Source organism: Haliotis asinina, chromosome 4, assembly GCF_037392515.1.
Source record: "Haliotis asinina isolate JCU_RB_2024 chromosome 4, JCU_Hal_asi_v2, whole genome shotgun sequence".
In the NCBI taxonomy this organism is placed as follows: Eukaryota; Metazoa; Mollusca; class Gastropoda; order Lepetellida; family Haliotidae; genus Haliotis; species Haliotis asinina.
Genome location: NC_090283.1, coordinates 64,935,855 through 64,957,446, shown reverse-complemented (window position 1 = coordinate 64,957,446; position 21,592 = coordinate 64,935,855). Strand labels below are relative to the sequence as shown.

The 21,592-nt window shown below is 41.7% G+C and overlaps 1 protein-coding gene across 2 annotated transcripts in view; it reads right to left on the bottom strand.

Moving 5' to 3' along the window:
- Positions 1–5,691: 5,691 nt before the first annotated feature.
- LOC137281779 (uncharacterized) overlaps positions 5,692–21,592 on the bottom strand; it is a 76,382-nt gene continuing 60,481 nt past the window's right edge. Inside the window, exons 42-52 of one of the 2 annotated variants that reach the window (XM_067813394.1) lie at positions 20,963–21,164; positions 20,439–20,556; positions 18,803–19,216; positions 17,703–17,917; positions 16,675–16,751; positions 15,303–15,492; positions 13,910–14,024; positions 11,774–11,994; positions 10,214–10,296; positions 9,568–9,754; positions 5,692–9,082 (exon numbers count right to left, since the gene is read on the bottom strand). In XM_067813394.1, coding sequence (XP_067669495.1) covers positions 8,948–9,082; positions 9,568–9,754; positions 10,214–10,296; positions 11,774–11,994; positions 13,910–14,024; positions 15,303–15,492; positions 16,675–16,751; positions 17,703–17,917; positions 18,803–19,216; positions 20,439–20,556; positions 20,963–21,164 — 1,957 coding nt within the window. In that variant the 3' untranslated portion in view covers positions 5,692–8,947. Of the gene's footprint in view, positions 9,083–9,567; positions 9,755–10,213; positions 10,297–11,773; positions 11,995–13,909; positions 14,025–15,302; positions 15,493–16,674; positions 16,752–17,702; positions 17,918–18,802; positions 19,217–20,438; positions 20,557–20,962; positions 21,165–21,592 lie in introns of those variants that run through there. The other variant, XM_067813395.1, reaches the window with a different exon arrangement.

Sequence of the window (21,592 nt, the reverse complement as noted above, 5' to 3'; positions counted from 1 at the left end):
AAGGCGCTGCAGGACACAGTTTCATAAAAAAAGTATTTGGCTTGGATGCAAAGGATGCAGTGCCAGTCTTCTTCCCAGCAGTGTATTCGGAATTTCGCTCCCCACAATCACATTAGTTTTCGTGGACGTGGCTGTCAGTTGTCACTTTGTGTGGTGAACGTTTCGAACAGTTTTGTGGACAGCTTTCATGGGTGTTTCTGGAAGGGTTACATTGATATTTTCGAGAGCACTAGTGGATGTTTTGGAGAGCTGTGGTGGATGTTTCGGAGAGCATTAGCAGATGTTTTCGAGAGCATGGGTGGATGCTGAGGAGAGCTACGGTGAATGTTGTTGAGAGCTATGGTGGAGAGCTGTGGTGGGTGTTGTGGAGAGCTGTGACGGATGTTGTGGACGGATGTTGTGGAGATGTTGATGAGTGATCACATGGATGTTAAGGAGAGCTTTGGTGGATGTTTTTGGAGAGCATTTGTGGATGTTGAGCAGAGCTGTGTTGGATGTTGTGGAGAGGTCACAGGGATGTTGATAAGTGATCACAGGGATGTTAATAAGTGATCACATGGATGTTAAGGAGAGCTGTGTTTGATGTTGTGGAGAGCACTGGTGGATGCTGTGGAGATCTGTGTTGGATGTTGTGGAGAGCATTGGTGGATGTTGTGGAGAGCTGTGGCGGATGTTGTGGAGAGCATTGGTGGATGTTGTTGAGAGCTGTGGTGGATGTTGTGGACAGCATTGGTGGATGTTGTGGAGAGCTGTGGTGGATGTTGTGGAGAGCTGTGGTGGATGTTATTGACACATGGGTGTTGTATAGAGGTCACGTGTGTATTCTCTACTAATGCCGCTCTGATCTCACTGAGTCGACGTTGATGTACATATTGTGAGTGACAGAAGATTCTCAAAACCTGTTCTCTGAATGGTTTGAATGTTACAGTAAAGATGAAAATATTCATCACGCAGCTTAATCGTAGTAACATTTTAAGGCCATAGGAAACTAAGGAATCTACCGGAGCTAACCGAAAAAGTGTAACCACCATTGAAGGAGAGTAAGATATGGCTCCCCAAGCCAGGTAGCAGGTGATCAGCCATGGGAATCTGAACGATGCTCCGCTGTGGGCCGTTGATGGTTTGATACATCTGGCTCTGTACTCCCTCCATATTTGTACGTACGAGAAGGCTATGGCACATATCGGCACAATAAGCAAAAGACTGGTGAACAACAGCCTCACATAAATGCTCGAGAAATCGAAGACACACTGAAATCCTTGTCTATTTGTCTGCTCCACTGACACTGTCAGTCCGAAAGAAACGAGAACAAAACACAGTACTGTATATGCAAACATGGCAAGCAGAATGTTCCTTCCCGTGACGATGGAGACGTAGCGGAGAGGATGGCAGACATCGACGTACCGATCAAGTACAGCTAGAGTAGCTTGGAATATATTCAATGGACGTAGAGCACTTGACATGACTGTCCCAACCACGATAAAGCTGCTGTTACATGTCATTTGTGCAGAAAACAATAACGGCACGTCGTACATGAGCAGATGAAGCCCCGTCGCAAAAGAAAGCAAAGCGATCCCCGTCAGAATGTGTAGCGTTGGTATCTGAAGATGCCGTGATTTGACATTGATTAGAATGATGATGCCATTAGTGGCCATGATGGTGGTCGCCAGACAGATGTAGAAAACACCAAGGGCCGGGCTCCTTTCCCTTTCAGAGAGCGTCTCTGTCTGGTTCGCCATCTACACTTCACTTTGTTCTCTTGAACAAACGTGGTTTTTGAATTAAATACAAGATGTCGTTTTCTTTCTGAGCTGATTGATAAGTCATATGTTTTGAAGCATCTTCAACTCTACTGGACTGTCCAACTGGTTTGATCTGAGACAACATATGCATTCTAACTGTTTGGTCTTGTTGTTCAGTGGGAGTGAGCTGACTTTCCCAATCAGCTTCATTAATACTAATGGTCCAGACAGAAAGTCACAGGTGAATGAAGTGTTGACGGATATGTCATTAATCAGTATCCTCTTTGTTACCGAATGAGATAATTAAATATACACGAATGTGGTATTCTAATGTCTAAATAACGTAGTCATTGAATCCGTGATATTATTTTCTTTCTGAGCCGATTGTTAACTACTGGGTCATCTGCAACTCTACTGGACACTTGCCTTGGTCTGAGACCGCGCACGGATATCCAGCTGTGTGGGGCTTGGTGATCACTAGGAATCACCTTGTCTTCCAGATAAGTTTTGTTAATGTTGATTAACCTGCAGGAAAGCCAGCGGGGATCAAGATGTGGAAGGATCACGTTTGACATGTCAATAATCACTTCTCATGTGTGAATAGTTTAGATTATTAGGGCTGCTGTGCAAATACACTGTCCACCTACAGTTCAATACAACTGCCATGCAGCGCGGTACATGGAAGAAGGTAGGTAATGAGGAAGTTTCAAACTGCCGCAGCAAAACTGCAACATTACTGCCACTGATAGAACTCGAAACGGAAAAAAGTCTCTACACTCTTTTGTTGGGACGAGACACCCCGAAAAGGGTATTTGTTTCCTATATCTCCATATCGCATACGAACTGTCCACGCCTGAAGCATAAATGAAGCATCACGCTGTAATCCTTTGATAAGTAAAAGTCACAACATGCGGCTGACTATGGATTGTATACCAATATCGCATATTAAAATGGTAACTGTGCCATGCTTTTACTTGGATAAAAAACAATAATACTGGAAGCAACATTTGGTGCTTGTGCCAATGTCATACATCTACAGTGGAAGCTGTATAATCCGGCAGTCATCAGGACTGAAAAAATAACCCGGTTTCGACAACCTGAGAGCTGTAGAGCTGATGATAAATGCACATGCCACGGAGAAGATTTTATGCTGGTGTTGCCAAATTGCCGGACTGGACAGATGCCGCTTTTGACAGCTTCCTCTGTATACACATTGTAACATTTATGGCTTATTATCCCCTGTACCGCGTCTATTTTCTCATCAAAACGTTTCTGTAGCATGCCATACATAGGATTCGATTTTCTCGGTAAAACAATAATTCTGCTACATCATTCGGTTGCTTGCCAACCGGGACTGGAAGCCACACTCTCAGAGTGAGGCGAATAACTGCAGTTAATGGTCATTATGAGATATATTTTCTGTATTGCACTGTGGGGTAGGCAAGCGGTTAAAGCGTTCTCTCAGCACGCCGGCTTCGAAGATCCAGGTTCTATTCCCCAAACGGGAACAATGTGTGAAGTCCATTTCTGATATGCCCAAACAGTGATACTGCTGGTATATTGATAAATGAGCACCAAACTCACTCACTCACTCATTGTTTTCAGTATTGTTTCAAGGTGTGTGATTCAATATAATATAATATACATTGTGGAAGTACGGAGGCAATGATAAGTTCCGCAAAGAGTTACTGTGATATGATGTGACAACTTTTGACTTTGACGGCACATTTAAGATTGAGAAAAAAATACTTGTGAATTTAAAAACAATTCAGCTTGAAAACGTTTCACATAAATAGAAACTTTCGCCGGTGATGTTCGCTGAACAAAATCGTAATTATCTACCACGCCAGGAAATGGAAGTTTTTTATTGTGGGTGGATAGTGATAACCCAAACCTAGACTCAATTTATTCATTTTTAAATCACAATTAGACTACATCATTAATGAAAGACAATAGGAGTTTGATTTTGTTCGGTGCTGTAATAAAATATGGGACGTACTGTTTTCTGTTTAGACGCAGTGAATTATTCTTTATTTTACATTTTGTCCACTGATGACGCCGTCACATCCAGAGACTGTAACAATGATGTATGCTCAGGTAGCATCTAAATCGAAGGTCATAGTTTTTGGATTTTTAAAAGGTTCTTAGTTGGGATCTGAAAGAGGCAAATGAAAGCGAGAGCTTTACTTTTAGACGCAGACGGGTCTAGAATATTGGGGCATATACACAGAATGACTTATCACCAAAGAATGTGAAGTTGTACTGGGGAATGGACAGAAGGTGGATGTTATCTGAGCGCATTGAACGTTGGGAGCGGTTGTGACAGTAGACAGGATAGACAGATGCAAATCTGATACATTGACATGTGTCAACCAAATCATCCAACCTGACCACTCGACGCTGTTCGCGGCCCCTTACGACTAGCTTTGGTTGCTGGAGAAGGTCATTTCCTTTGGCAAGTAAATATATAAGGTGACTGATTTCACCGGTTGTAACCGATTGCTCATGTTGATACGTCTTCAATGGAGTTAGGGATATTTACTGCAACAGTCACGCACCCATGTCTTGTACATGTGACCATGCTCTCTCACGAAGCAACCCAGTATCGAACGTCAGTTAGGTCAACATCTCACTCCAGCACGACAGGATGTAGGTCGGATGATGAACATGTTTCAGCCCGTAGGCACAGCTGTAGTATTTTCAGTAGAAAATCCCGGCTAGAAACTCCATACTAGCTATGTAAATGGATAGTACACTATAGTGTAACAAGAAACGTGACAGGTGTGAATGGTCTCCAAGTACCTGATAGAATCTACTGAAATGATAGTACACTACAGCTGAACAAAAAATGTGACAGGAATGAATGTTCTCTTGATACCCGATACATTCTACTAACATATTAGCACACTGTAGTGAACAAGAAATGTAAGACGAGTGAGTGGTCTCCGAATACCAGGTAGGTACTACCGAAATGATTGTAAACAATATCGTAAAAAGATGTGTGACAGGTATGAACGGTCTCCAAATACCCGATAGACTGTACTGAAATGATAGTACGCTATAGTGTAACAAGCAATGTATAAACTCTCCCCGATTACCCGCTAGACTCTAATGAAATGATGGTGCACTACAGTGAACAAGACATGTAACTAGTATGACACCGAACGTCCGATAGACACTTCTGAAATGACAGCACACTGCATACATGACAGGTATAAATTGTATCCGATTGCTCGATAGACTCTACTGAAATGACACTATAGTGTAACAGGTCATGTTACAGGAATACCCAATGGACTCTACTGAAATGTTAAAACAGTACGTAAAGACAAATGTGACAGGTATGAATGGTCTTTATATTTCATATACACGGAATACTCTGGTGAATTGTTAACATCAGTAAGGATTCCGATGAGTTCACATATATGTTTCGGAGAGGTCACATGTGTGCTGTGCAGAGGTGATGCATGTCATGAAGGTCACGTCTGTGTTGTGGAGAGGACATGTGGGTGCTGTGGAGAATTTATGTATTATGGAGAGGGCACATACGCGGGAGAATCCAGTCTTTTGTCCATTAACTTCAGTCTCTCTTTCTTCGTTTTGACATTGCCATTTACTTCACATGGTCTGCATAAGGCGTTTTCATGCCACGTAAACAAAATACTGCGACATCTTATGAGATCGACACTGATATCTTCAGATCGAATCGTATGAGAGGTAGCAATCGGTCAGTGAATATTCATTAACACCGAAAAAGTTGCACAATGTATAGAAATCGGCAGGTCGTTGAGACGTGGAACCCCCTTGAGTTGAACTTAACGCCGATAATAAGATTCAGCAGACTGGCCGCTGCGTCCACAATAACAATCAAGATATACCCACTTGTGATCAATGTGCAAATAGTTGTGTGCACATTCAGGATGGTTCGGAAAGAAGCATGGCTACGAGCAACTATGAAATCATTTTATTCATGTAACAGAAACATTCACAGAAATATTTCATCGGGTTTCATTATGTATGCAGGCTGTCACGTACATTCAGAAATGAAGTTGTAAATTTTATTGGCCTGTTTCATTCTGGTTTAAGATCATGACTCAAATGGGATTTGCATCCCAAATATGATGCTGCCAAACAAGAGATATACATCCTGATTATTATGACGATATTGCTACTGCGTCTTCGGTAGTCGACACCAGACATGTCCTCATGAATGTAGCCCGTTGTTAATGACGTCACATCATTCAGTTATGACGTAACCACACAAAGAATGTTGTAGGTTTCTGCCAAGCATGAAATATAGAATCCATGTCATATCGTGGATCTTTTTAAATGGCCTGACAAGACAAACAATAATCCCTGCAAACCGGACAATATAACACAAACCGACCAACTACAGATAATACCCTGAAAACCAGTTCGTCCAAGATGGAATACAGAGGGTGAGTTTAGTTTTACGCCGCACTCAGCAATATTCCAGCCATATGGAAGCGATCAGTAAACAATAGAGTCTGGATCAGATAAAGAGAACGGAATATAGAAAGCACTGATCGACTGAAAAGAACTGTCTTGCTTCATTGACAGCAACCAAAATACATCATGTCAACACAAACATGAAACAGATAATACATGTAACAAACAATTATTGAACAAAGAGCTGACAACATGAATGTCACGCTTCCAAGTAAAACTAAGACATTGTTTGCCTCCTACGCAGAAGAGGTCCTTAAAGGGGCACTGATGTGGAGCGAATAATGTTTCTCGCCAACGGTCTAATTACGAAACCAAACCGCAAATTGGTCAGTGCCCGCTCCTTCGACCGTGACGGACAAAGGAACTGGGCTCCTGTCCATATTAGCACAATTTCTTCGCCTAAACAGTCAGGAGGCCGGATGCCCATCATATGCCATTTGTTTAAAAATATCCATGGTATTCCTTGTCTGATCGTAACCAAATTTCCCAGCAGTGTAGCTCTTTTCGGATGCCTGGATGGTATAGTTACTGACCCAATTTGATCCTATTTCTGTGTTTTTAACCTCGATATTTAATCATGTTACATGCAAATATGATGTCTACAGGCACGTAGCAAGCCATTTGTTTCAGTACGGAAGATTGCAAAGCTTTATATATAGGTAGTTTTGAGTGTTGGTTCAGCTGTGATAGCAAATATCATACGTCAATTTTGGTAGCTATGGTAGCTACAATGGTTTATTATTTATGATAATAAAAACACACGGTTGATTTATTTGAATTCGTAAACAAAAAACGATGACTTTGCCTTTGGTAGAGAAATCTGAAAATTTTCTTACGTAAAAACCCCTTATTTCACCTATTTACCCAAGTACACAGCAAATGCCTGTGTGTATTCCTTATGTAACGAAATTGGTATCCGCAAAACAGTTTCGGCCCATAAGTGTTTTCAGGCTGCATGCGACACAGAGATTACATCTTCCTTGCTGTAACTCGCGTTTGAACCTACACGTGTTATTTCTCATCATTCTCTGGATGGTCAATTAACGAATTTATAACAGGTATAATTAGTAGTAACACCACTTCAGTTACTCAACAAAGGTTCCCATTTGGCATTTCTCCTGTCTGGAGTAAATACTCAACATTATAAATTAAGGTCTGTAATGGCAAATGTATTGTATGTTATGTAATATGTGCATGTAAGTGATGCAAGAGGGTTTATCAGCTGAGTTGCAAAAACAAACATCGATCAAAGGATTAACCGATAACACACTGATTGATTAATTACTTTTATCTCCTAGCGGATTTGTCAAAAGGCAGTGTGTGTAGATGACTACACCCTGTCGTAAAGAGTGAGTGCAAAAACAACATCCTCCCTTCAAAGAATTAACCACCCTTGCATTGATTGATTCATTGCTCATTATTGGTTAACTAAATTACTTAGAATAGTGGACATCATACAATTAGTTGCCAGGTGTGCTATCTTGGGAGACCAATGAGAGGTTTATCTGGTTTTCACTAACGAAAGACGTGAAACGATGTGTTAGTTTTTCGCAAACTAGACAGTTGTAAGACACAGAGCATGATTATTTACCAGCTGCAGATGAATGGAATACGATTTCTTTTACGTGGATATTGATGGATGCATTCCTGAACAAGGTAGTAGCCTGACATTGTTGCTATAAAATTAGTCTGTTTTACATTCATTATTTGCATTTTGTTTTAATTTATTTGTTGTAGCATTCAGCAGAATCTGTATGACAGAAAACACACTATAGATCGCGTATGTGTGTGAAATAGGATCCACATTGACAATGTATAAATGTTGCTGTTATGTTAGAAATTTAGCAGATCGTGTGTTCTTTCATTAATTTTCAGAATCATACAAATATGACAATAAACTAATTAGGGTTATGAGACAAAATATAGAGACGTACATTGGCTTCGTTATTTTTCTGTCCTAATAGTTTTTTTACCATTTCTACCACAGGCAGATGATTAACCTTCAAAGTGTTTCATTTGTTTTCATAATACATTTGTAATGAAGTAAAAATGACTTCACCTAAGTTGATCTGTCTATAATTAAACTATCAGTTGCGCTTACGGAATGCGCAGCAGAGGTCACGAACCAGTCACGAATTCTGGGATATCATCTGGGTACTCACGGGAGAAAAACAATAACAAACGTTTACACCAGTCCACGGAAATTGCTCCACATCAGTGCCCCTTTCAAGGTTCACTGCAAAGGAGTAACGACTTGTTAGTGCGTCACTATTACAAGCGTCATCGTTCTCCGCAAAAAACCCAAAAACTGACTATTTTCTCAGCTACAAATATTTGACAACTCATTTACTACACACCCAGACTGGCTGAGTTTTGCTAGAAATACGAAACAATTGCTTTATATTAACCTACTAGACAGAAATGATATACGCCGTTGTTCAGATGCCACAAAACGATGTGTGATCCTGTAAAGATGAACGATTGTGTAACTATCTATGCAATGTCCACAGAGTTCAGGTGAAAGAGCGTATGATGCTTCAGATCAGAATAAAGCGCATCTAAAGTGCATCATAACCGTGCAAAATGGGGTGGCCGAGTGGTGAAAGTGTTTGCTCGTCATGCCGATTGTTAGTTTGCGATTTCCCCACGCCCTGATAACGTGTGGAGCCCATTCTTGTGTCTCACGCCGTGATATTGCTGGAATATTGCCCAAAATGGCGTAAAACTAAACTCACTCATGGACTAAAAGTTGGTGTCGTGGTCACTTCGAGAGACCTGATAGCTGTTCCCGACGACACAGAGATGTGCTTGACTCGCAGCGACGGGGACGTTGACCGGAAGTCCGACACCATCTTTCCGCCAACATATACCTGTAAATACAGCAAAAGATACGTCACGCATAGCTTCTATTTGTTGCATAGTCAAACCTACGGAAAGCCAGTTCCAACCAGGATATTCTCATGATCGATCATATCATACCCAAGACGTTAACGATATAGTTCTTGTTAAACCGGACAAAGCATGCCATCATGAGCCGTTCGTCCTTGTATTGTGTATTTGTGTTGAACGACATGTCATCTTTCATAAAATATAATCCAGACTCGGAGTAATTTCAGCGAGATCTTTGCCGTCTAATGGAACGAGATATAGAGCTCAAGGTGGATTGGAAAACCGGCATCTGTCCAATCCAGCAAATTGTCGAAACTGACATAACGTCACAGACCAGTCCTTGCCTTGTACATTCATTATCTGCTCTACAGTACGGCTCGTTGTCTAAGCCGAATTAATTCTTCAGTCCCAATGAGTGCCGGTTTAGACAGCTTCCACTGTAATTGTGTATTGCAATACAACTTGCCATGTAGGAATCTTTCATCACTTTAACGCTCAGTCTGAACGCCACAGGAGTAATCCCATGATTCTCGACATCCTGTGTCTTCAACACTGTGCCGCTCAGGACGTTGCTGATAGTCATGGAGTTCCGTACTTGGTCATACGTGATGAGGACCACTGCCTCTGGACCAGCTACCAGTGCCATTGTAAACCTGGACAATGAAGTCGTGCAGTTAGAGTGAGTGAGTTACTTTGGTTGAACCACCACGTTCTTCAGCATGCATGTTGGAATGTAAACCCCATGCAATTATATGTTCATTAAAGGGCATCCATCTGGAATATATAATGAAATATATTGGTATGTGTCTTATATTAAATCTATCAAACACATGTGCAGCACAAGAAACGCAACCATTTTGGTAAGGCTTTTAAATAGAAGACATGAACGCTGATTATTTTTTTTAATGAACGCTGATTATTTTTTTTAAAGCTTGCGTTTCTTTTGATGTTCAGTATGATATCGAATCGCGATTTTCGATTTTACTTTCCGATATCTTTGTTTGAAAATGAGGTTTTTTCTAAAAAACAAAATCTCATATCCCCAAACTCATTCTTGTGTTATGAGGCTTTGACAGACAGATGGTCACGGTGAAACACAGATCACTACTTACACGTCGGTTGCCCGTGATAACGTAGCCTGTAGTATGATGACATCCCCGGTATTCAGGGCACATGGGATGGGGAAGTGTGTTTCCTGATCAACAGGGGAAAAGATAGCAGTGTTCAAATTTACCACTTATAATATTTGTATGCAAATATTGACATGTACAGATCGTTTGGGCTGCCTAACATTAACTTGGCCTGTTGACGCACGTGCACCCTGCGAGTGTAAGGGTGTGTGTGTGTGTGTGCGTGTGTGTGTGTGTGTGTGTGTGTGTGTGTGTGGAACTGAATGCAATATTGTACAGCGATATACCTTGTGTAGCTTGACCTAAAACATGATACATGGGTTGGTTACAGAGCTTGTCCTGCCAAACAACACTACTGAAACACCTGAGATATCACACAGCGCCCTCCTCCCGGTTGTTTGGAGTGATAAAGGTGCACCCCTTCTCAATAATAGACCCAACCAGCTGTGACACGGTCACGCAATGCATTAGGATTCAGGTCAAGGGGAACAAGCTGTGAGATTCAGTTATCGGTATTTGATGTCTGCTTGTTTATTTGTTGGATAAATCAGAGCTTATCCATGTTTATCAATAATACAGTCCCTAGTATGTGATCGACTCTCATTGGCTGGTGATCTATAGTGGCTAGCGATTTATTTTTATTAGCTTTTTGTTAACAGCTGTCATAATCTAGTACAGTGGAAGGTGTTAAAACCGGCATCTGTCCAATCTGGCAAGTTGTCGACACTGGCATAAATTCTCAGTCCAGTCCTTGGCCAATGCATTTATCATCAGCTCTACAATCCAGTACGTTGTCCCAATGAGTGCCGGTTTAGACAGCCTCCACTGTATTTCTATTGCCCTACGATGACAGATATTTACGTTCTAAATTTATTGATTTTAATGTTGATATGAATTAAATTGTTCTCGTCAGGTTATGACTGAAATATTGCCATGGGACGCTAAATATTGACCCAATCTCCACTATTTTTATCGTAGTTATTTTACGGTATGCCCCGCTAATAGCTGAAGAGATCGTGTAAATCCAGCTAGGGTCGAAGCAGGAGGCTAAGGCACCGTAAGTCCCCATGGCCCCAAGTATGATGATTTACTTTGTGTCGGGGCGGTGGGCTAGCCTAGTGGTTAAAGCGTTCACTCGTCACGCCTAGGACCCGGGTTCGATTCCCCACATGGGTACAATGTGTGAAGCACATTTCTAGTGTCTCCTGCCGAGATGTTGCCGGAATATTTCTAAAAGCGGCGTAAAAACACACTCACCCATTCACACTATCTTGAGTCGTTGGCGATCAATAGCCTATTTTCATAATATGTATTGTACACATGGTGCCATTGCTTTTAGCTTCACATGTTAGTTAAATTCAAAGTGTGATTGTCTAGTTATTTTACTGACCTTTGACGACGGGTTCAACAATATATCCATATTCTTTATAAACGTCATATTTCTTCTCGGCATAATATGGCTGAAACATTGCCGATGTGACGTTGAATATTAACTCACTCAGTCACTCACTCACTACTCATGCAAAACTTTTGTGGCCTTACCTTGCCGAGAGGGGCAAGACTAGTCCATTGGTAGCGTTCGCACTTCTCAGGTCTGTGGAACTTCCATGTTCCATCACTCCAGCAGGTGACCTTGGTGTTAGTCCCGCAGTGACGGTATTCCACGTTACATTGCACGTTGCCTTCAGCTCCCACCGAGGTTTCGTCGGAGATGACTCTAGCATTTGGCACTGTGGCATTTGCGCAGTCTGTGTAACGCCCCTCTGGAATTTTAACGAAAACTGTATGACCTGAATCTGTTACCTATATCACTCATCCTCAAAACACCCACTCCCACAATAATCAGAAACTCTTAGTAATAGAACGGTTAAGGTTCGGTTAGGATAGACAGCTCACAAGCCGCCATAACTTGGATTATGGCATTACCATCCAGTATCAGTATCGGTGTTAAGTACTGGAAGTTATATTTGGAAACTAAAGGTCATACCGACCCTTTCGACCAAACACTACATCGCACGGCTTGAAGTACCTGTCATGTCTGAAAGCGTATGTTAAAAAAGGCATAAAATCATTGTCATCATTACTGTCATCATTACTGTCATCATCTTAACGGAATGTTAGTGGTTAAAACGTTCGGTCGCTACACCGAGAAGTCAGGTTCGATTCTCCATCTGGGAATGATATGTCCTCATTATTATCAGTACACTGCAAAAAGTGGCGTAAATACCATACTCACTCACTCACACGTTTGTTATGAGAATGTGTTTTTACATTAATTACATGCCACATTAATAATTAGCTTTTAGTTATTGAGGGTCGCAAAAGTTTAAAGCGCTCACTGCCGACTTGAACTCACATCTTGAACTTAGTCTGTATAATTTCACCTGTTAAGAGTAACCTGAGCTGCTACGCTCAGAGTTACCTGTCCTTTTTTCTAGAGTGATCTTAACCGATAGTAGCGCTGCGTGGGCTTCGCTAAGAATGTCCAGAACTGTAACATAGGTATGTATGTGGGAATATGAAAACTATCAAATATCAAAGAAAAGAAACGTGACACAGGAAAAAATGAATTTTAAGAAAACAGGTGACACAAACCAGTCCATGCTATATCCTAACATGTGGGAGAATGGCTGCCGACGTCAAAACGTTTGATAAAAGAAATGTTGAAGAAACACGTATCGTAACACTCACAACTCTAGTGAATCTCTAAAACATACCCTACATGAAATGCACGAGCATTATTAAATTGTGTATCACCTTGAGCAGAAGTCTGTGCTAGCAGCCTTTAAAAAGTCACATCTCGATAATCATGTTTTGGAAATTTGTAAAGCGATGGTTTTACTCTAATTGTAGAAAGACGTTATGTTTGAATCAGTTATATGCACTCAGTAAGTTAACTCCAAAACATCATGTCATTTTTCTTTTATTCTTAAGAGTATATTTCAGATTGGTGTCCCAATATTCTAGATTTATGACGCAGATGTATTGTATTAGAAATCTGCGCAATCATTCATTGCAACCTGGCATATTTATTCAACATATCATTGAATATCATATACATGTCTATCCTCTATTTTGCGTGTTTAGTGGGGACTCGTGAGCCTTTTATCTGTGTAATTGCTAACGGTATAAGTGTGCTGTGCGAAAGTAACAGGCATATCATGAATTATCTCAACTGAATGTGTGGTATATTGTCATACCATGCACTTGCGATTCAACATAATCATTATTTCCATGATATACCACGAACAAAACTGCAAAGGTTACCTGTTTGGAAACAAATGACAGAACACCACTTCATAACAGTGTTCCTATTTTTATTCTGATATTTCTTCCCGCAACGCTATTTCAAAAGTTGAAAATGTTACAGGAACACTTGAATTTGCCCGTTCCTTTATTTGTTTCTTTCAGTATAGATCTGAACTAGATGCCTTCTGTTGATGGAGGAGTAGGAAGCAGGGCTTGAAGTCACCCCATAGAGGTTTGCTGAGGAGGTTAATGAGGTTGGTGGTCCGATTTTGAAGGTCCGTGGTTCCACTAATGGACGCTACATTGTGTGAACATTCTAAATGTTTGTGGTTTGTACTGAAAGTCGGTTTATAAACTTTAGATATGCTGAATTTTAGAGATTGCACAGAAAGACATGTTCCGCCATGTGAATCCTTCAGAAATACTTACCTTCTGTGAAAATATGTACGACGTCAATATTGGGAGCCTCCACTGCAACTCTGCTGATGGATGTGTAGTTGGCGACGTGGGGAGACGTTGCCACGGACGTCCCGTCTACCCGGATCTAGATGCAGACGCGGTCCAGTCAGTACAAGAGAATACTCCACATAAATTGCAACAGAAATGATTGCAACTGTTTAAGGCCCGAACCAGTCCTTTGTAACATTGATCACAAAACACAAGTCTAGGAAAATCTCATTGGTGGATACCCTTGGAGATCCGGGTTAGAACTTATCTTTAGTAACCAAGGTTACTGGTAACAGGCGACTAGCGGGACAGAGTGGCCACGCTCGCTGACTTGGTTGACAAATATCATCGCCTCCGAAGATAGATGTTCATGCTGTTGGTAACTGGAGTATCTGTTGTGGACTTGATTATTTACAGATCGCCATCATATAGATGCGAAACTAAACTAAACCCACTCTCTTAGTTGTGGAACATGGTAAAATTCGACCCAAAAGTACAATCTACCCAATTGTGTCATGATACGTTTGAAATAAAATCTAATTGCGGGCTCTTTCAAAACAATGTTTTAAAAAATATCAAAACCGCGTGACGACATCCACATGTGCATGTAGACATTGCGGTTGTAAACAACTTACTGAACAAAATGTTTTATCAATTTTAGAACATTGTACTTTCACATCCTCAAAAAATCCCAAAATATTTAAAGGAAGAAAAGGTCCTTTACGTGTTAATTGGCTAACATTTGTTGTCCTGCCAATGATTGGCATGAACCCAAGTGACCTGTCCTGTGTGTATACATATACCCCTAAGACTTGGGAGTTCGAACTTGACCATGTCCTCTACCTGATATTTTCCTAGAGTTTTCATATGAAATATAGAAATGGCTCAGGGTTTAAAACAGCTCTGTTAAAATGGTTATCGGATAGGTCAGAACCGTCCCAGGGTGATTGACTAACAAGGTTGAACGATGACATAAAAATATAGTTTACGCTACTTTTAGCTACAGTTGGAACATCACTCGTTGACCCAGTACCAGTGAAGCGCGCGAGAATGCTTTCACTAGTATGCTTTTCGCAATATCCCAACCTAAAGACCCAAAATGGGGTTCTCATGGGGGGAAATCGAAAATGCACCTTCAGGGTGACACGCGAACGCTTTCACCACAGGGCTGCCTCGCTGCCCCCGTGCGGTGTCTGGTCACTGCCAGTGTGTGTTAGAAGCAACATTATGAAACGTACAATCGATGTTTTATATAAATACACCATCTCCATGTCTTTCTGGGGACCCCTTCTGTAATAATGATGTAATACAGTGAAAGGCGGCGTAAAATTACACTCACTCCTAATAGACGCAGGATGTTGTAAGTAGATTTTACCTCAAACTGTAGTTCCATGATCGTGATAGTCAGATGGAATCTCTTATTGACGGGGATAGGAAATGGGTTAACTGGGGCAGATCTTCCCCCTCCCGGTACTGTGCTACCCAGGGTCAGACGTGGCTGGGCGGGGTCCACATTTAACGTCAAGTGACTGACTTGCTCATTCATCAAACTGAGGTAGATCGATCTGAAATGTATGTGGTGATAATAACATGCGTCTGGCCACCATTTGCACAGTATCTGTAATTCATGAGAGAAACATATGAAATTTATCTGTCTCTTATAACTGGTTAGCTATTCGCGAAACGTTTCAAGCCATTACAGCGGAATGTAGCCTTAAGAGAGAGTATGTGTTGACATACAGAGCATATGTAGTGTTGAGCGAGAGGACGTATGTTGTGTTGAGAGAGAGGACGTATGTAGTGTTGAGAGAGAGCACGTATGTAGTGTTGAGATACGGGGCGTATGTAGTTTTGAGAGAAAGGACTTATGTAGCGTTGAGACACAGTGCATATGTAGCGTTGAGATATGGGGCATATGTAGTGTTGAGATTCAGGGCGTATGTAATATTGAGATACAGGGCGTATGTAGTGTTGAGATACGGGGAGTATGTATTGTTGAGAAGGAAGGCGTATGACGTGTTGAGGTAGAAGGCATATGTAGTGTTGAGATACGGGGGCGTATGTCGTTTTGAGAGAGTGGACGTATGTAGCGTTGAGATATGGTACATATGTAGCGTCGAGATACGGGGCGTATGTAGGGTGGAGGGAAGGCGTATGTAGTTTTGAGATATGGGGCAAATGTAGCTTTGAGATACAGGGCGTATGTAGTGTTGAGATACGGGGCGTATATAGTGTTGAGAGAGGAGGTGTATGTAGTGTTGAGATACAGTGCATATGTAAGGTTGAGATACGGGGCGTATGTAGTGTTGAGATATGGGGAGTATGTATTGTTGAGAGCGAGAACTTATGTAGTGTTGAGATACGGGGAGTATATAGTGTTGAGATACAGGGCGTATGTAATATTGAGAGAGAGGACGTATGCAGTGTTGAGACAGAGGACGTATGTATTGTTGAGATACGGGGCATATGTAGTGTTGAAATTTAGGGTGTATGTAATATTGAGATACAGGGCGTATGTAGTGTTGAGATACAGGGCGTATGTAGTGTTGAGATAAAGGGTATATGTAATGTTGCGATACAGGGCGTATGTAGGGTTGAGATACGGGGCGTATGTAGCGTTGAAATACAGGGCGTATGCAGTGTTGAGACAATGGGCGTATTTGTCTTTCGAAGCACGACCTACGTATGCATCCGTGTGGAACACATGTGTACGTTCGTGTTACGTTTGAGATGTAGAATGTACGCACGTCGTCAGTGTCAGGTAGACGGAGACCGTGGATCCAATTTGTCTCTTGCAAGGCCAGGCGAACATATTCAACTGCGACTGAAAAAGCATAATGTGCAAGAGTACGATTACATTTCAGATAATATAGGTCTAATTATTACATACCAGTTTGAAAAAATAATTTGGTATTCAATTTCGTAAACTTCTTAGTGACAGGAGTGAGTGAAATGACAAAAACTCCAGTTGCTATGGTTTCATATATTGTACCTTCCCCATATCTATGTGAAACAAGGCGGTGGGATAGCCTGGTGGGCAAATTGTTCGCTCGTAAAGCAGAAGGCACGGGTTCGACTCCCCGTGGGTACAATATAAGTTATTCACTGTTTGCGAGGGGGCCATGGACCCCGCAGACGTCCTATCTCCTACGTAGGACTTACTATCTCCTATGTAGGATTTATTATCACCTACGTAGGACTTACTGTCTCCTACGTAGGACTTAGTACTTAACATCTCCTACGTAGGACTTACTATCTCCTAGGAGTTACTATCTCCTGCGTAGGACTTAGTATGACCTACGTAGGACTTAATATCTCGTGCGTAGGACTTACTATCTCCTACGTAGGACTTACGATCTCCTACGTAGGACTTAATATCACCTACGTAGGAGATAGTGACACCAAAAAAAAATTTCAACGTGGCCCTAATACGCTGCCGTATGATTCAATGTAATTCGAGGTGAAAAATACACTACCATGCAGCACCATAAGAGTTCGGAATTCACATAGAAAATAATACATCTCCTGTAAGCGGGGTACATTGAAAAAAAAATAGAATAGCGCTTAGCCAATCAGAAAGCGACATTCAAGAGTGAGGTAAGATAATGTGTGAAGTCCATTTCTGGTGTCCGCCGTGATATTGCTGGAAGATTGCGAAACTCGGCCTTACACTAACCTTACTCAATCGCTCTGAGAAACATTCGGAAAAAACTTTTTAACAAACATGAACTCGCTGACTATTCACACAATTTGACGGACGCTGATCGTGACATACCTGTGGCATCCATGTCATTTGTCGACATTCGCCCTTTACTTGGTTTGTGACGGGACCGGCAGGGGCACAGCGAGACACACTGTCCTCCCCACAGAACATATACTTTTCGTCAGCACACCTGTACTTAGTCGTTGTGTACTCCCCGGTGCTGTACTCGTCTACAGCCATGTTATATGGCGGAGGGTCTGGTCTGGTACACCTGGCGAGATTCCCATCTGCAATAACGGCCATCCCCAGTTCCGTTTATGTCTGACTACTTAAAGGGCTGTTGGGTAGCCTGATGGGTAAAGCGTTCGCCCATCACGCCGAAGACTCCGGTTCGACTTCCCATATGGGAACAACGTAATTTCAGGCTCCCTGACTGTGATATTGCTGGAATATGTATAAAAGCGGAGCAAACCCCAACTCATTCACGTTCCATAAAGCGTTCGTCATTCGCAAGGATATTTCGGAATCGAGACGCTGCAGATCATGATTCTCCGTGTGAGAGTGAGTGAATTGATTTTTGCGCCGCTTTCGGCAATATTTCAGCAATATTACACTAGAAATAGACTTGACAAATTGTACTCATATGGGGAGTCCAACCTGGGTCATCGTTCAACCACTAGTTACCCCACCAGCCGATTCTCTGTAAGATGGCACAGTGGGTTAGGCAAGGTGTTAACGCATAGGCTCGGATTTGAAAATATATTTAGCTAAATAACAGTGGTCTGTACGAATTGAGCTGTTCGAGTCTAGTGATTGATATCATGAGTATCGATCAAAGCAAGTGGAATACGATGAGGGAACCAAACAGGCCATATGAGATGGTTTGCTTCCGGATAACGGATTTTTAGCTAAGCCCATGCTTAGTAAGAGAAAACCAAACTAATAGGATCGGGTGGTCATTCTCTCTGACTTCGTTGATACATGTCATTGTATCCCATTTCCGTACGTTGATGCTCATGATGTTGATCACTGGCTTATCTAGTCCAAACTCGATTACTTACTGACCATATAGCTTCAACACAGCTCAGTATGGTGTGTTAAACAACAAAACGAGCAATCGGCATTATTACGACTGAATAAACGAACAAAGAATCACAACGTTCTACAATTACCGTCCTTTACTTTGGCGTTGGCGCTTACGCGTATGTGCTTTACATCAACGGTCGACGACCACGGCGAACTCGTGATGAAGTCGCGACCGATGATGTAGCCGGCTCCAACTCGCATCTCGCCACCATTGCCCCAGTCCAACCAGAAAGGCTTATACTCGTCACAAGAGAGGGGGCTGTGCCACTTTGTAAGTTTCGTTTCACAAATCGTACAGTCTGTCTTTGTATTCTTCCTTGCCCCGAGGGTGAACTGGACATTTGTCCCAGAGGCTGCATCACCTTTGATGTCGACAGTGACCTCTGTGCACGATTTTACCAGGAATAATTTCGTCCTCTCAGAACCATTCAAGGGCAAGGTAACCCATGTGTTATTTGTGTCTGGTTTCAAAGGTTGGTCGTTATAGGCGAAGGCATTATCTGAAACACATCCGGCAAAAAATGCATTTGTAGTTGAGGACGATTATGTTTATTTTTATTACATAAATCTAATTTGAAGTTAACGTTATTTGCATCCATAATACATGTTTAGGCACTATTTGTTTCTGATCTGGTTGAATTACGGGCGACATAACAGAAGTTTCAAAACAACAGAAATATGTCTGACAAACCGATGATGGATATAATGAATATCTGATATGTCATGATGATATAATATAACAAGTCGAAACATCGTACTAGACAACTTTGAGGTACACTCTTTGATGTAGCACTTTCCGAGATATGCCCATCTCCTATCATTACATGTGCGTTCATGGAAAGAGGTAACTCAAGCGTCTACCTTTTTCATAGCATCACTATGTTACAAAAGAACGTATCCAAACTTCGATTTAATCATACTAATTAGAAAAGCTGACTCAAAAAGAATAATCAAACCGAACATCTACTATGAAAATCTCAAAAGGAAGATAAACATGTAGTGTGTCAAGAAATACCCCAGGTATAACTTAACGCAATGTCAGCGTCAACCAACAGCGATAACATTCCTGACCCTTTTCCTCACTGACAACATCGCACGTTGAATGTGATGTTAATGTTTTGTTATCCATTACTGATGGAGAGACTGTGCCAATGCACGAAGGTTGTTTACTTTACGATTTCTATTGAGCATTCTTCTGGAAAATAATGTCCTAAATATACAACAGAGATGTGGACACAGCAGACTTGCTGCCGCCTCTAATAATCAGAGAACGGTGTTGCCTAGCGCTCTAGAAGACTAGTACTGAGATCAAATGATGGTCATCGAATTGTGGTACAACAACCCTTTCTAGGATGTCCGTGAAGTGCCGTTGTCCATTCAGATTTTGTCTGATCTGCGCAAGGTTACGGGTGTGTATATATTATATTTGTCTTCTTTGGTCCACAGTGTAAAATTGAACACGCAAATCTTGCAGTGTAAAATTGAACAAACAAATCTTGCGGTAATGATGTAAAAATAACTTGGACATTTGGATACTTTGTACACGATAAATTTACCTATCATGATCAACATCATGATCTTTACGGTCCGATAATCAGGAGATCACTGCAGCATATCGAACATAAGGATGTTTATTAATGTCTTCTGTCTTTACACATACCTCTTTCCAACATTTACACCTTCGCCCACTAGCACATGGCTGACACCTTCACTAAAACCTACCGGGCATCTGGAACTGGACAATCCGGACAGCCATTGGTCCTTTCATGGACACGGAAAGGACAAAATCTTCCCCTACATTGACCTGTACGTCTTTCAAGTCCTTACCGTCAACATTCACCTGCGAATATGAAGTTGAGATATATATTCTGCTGCACCAGTAATACATTAAAAGGTAGTTGTAATTATGTGTAATACTGATCACGTGCACAACTAATAGTGTTAGTGTGAGTTCAATGCATAACTGTCCTCGCACAATCCAATCTTTGTTTTAGGGCTGAAGGAGGACTTACATGAACTACATCACCTGATCTTCCGATCCCGTTAGTTGCCTCTTAGAGCAAACATGGCTGACTGAAGATCAATTCTAACCAGGATCTTTACCAAGCCTGATACCGTTACTCGCCTCGTATGACAAGCATGGGCTGTTGAAAATAATTCAGTGTTTTAGTGTGGAATCGAACCATAGACCAGAACCGGCATCACGATGCCATTGTTCGGCATCCTGGGTGTCAGCGGTCACTCACGCGGAAGCTCTTGACCAGATACGTGATGACCATGTGAAACTCTTGACCCATGTGGAACGGGAAGGTGTCGACTATTACGTCGCCGGTTACGTTGCTCGACAACACGAGGGTGTTGATGTACTGATCACTGGTGAAGATGATTCTGGCTGTCATGACAGAGGTGTGTCTGGGGGTGGCAGTGTTGACCAGTTGTATCTCCATCCTGGAAATAAGAGGAACAAGATTCTTGTAGAATCTTCAGAAGCCTAGATTGTGGTCTAGACCAGGATCCCGATAGATAAATCATCCTTAGCACAGAAACATTCAAAAACCAATATTAACTCTAGCGTTTAGACAAGCCGTAACGTTACGAACGCTCTGTAGATCAAGACCCTGGACGTAAGTTTACAGACTTTACAAAGATGTCTCATTCTGTTCCGCTATTTTCCTTGTGGAAAGCATTTGGAAAACACCGTGTCAACTTGAGATCTTGTTGCAACAGAGTGAGTTTACTTTTGCGCCGTACTCAACAGTATTCCAGCCACATGGCGTTGGTCTGTCAATAATCGAGTTTGAACGATGCAATACAGTGATCAACATAAGACCATGGATCTACGCACGATGATATGTGTCAAGCACGTCAGCGAGTCT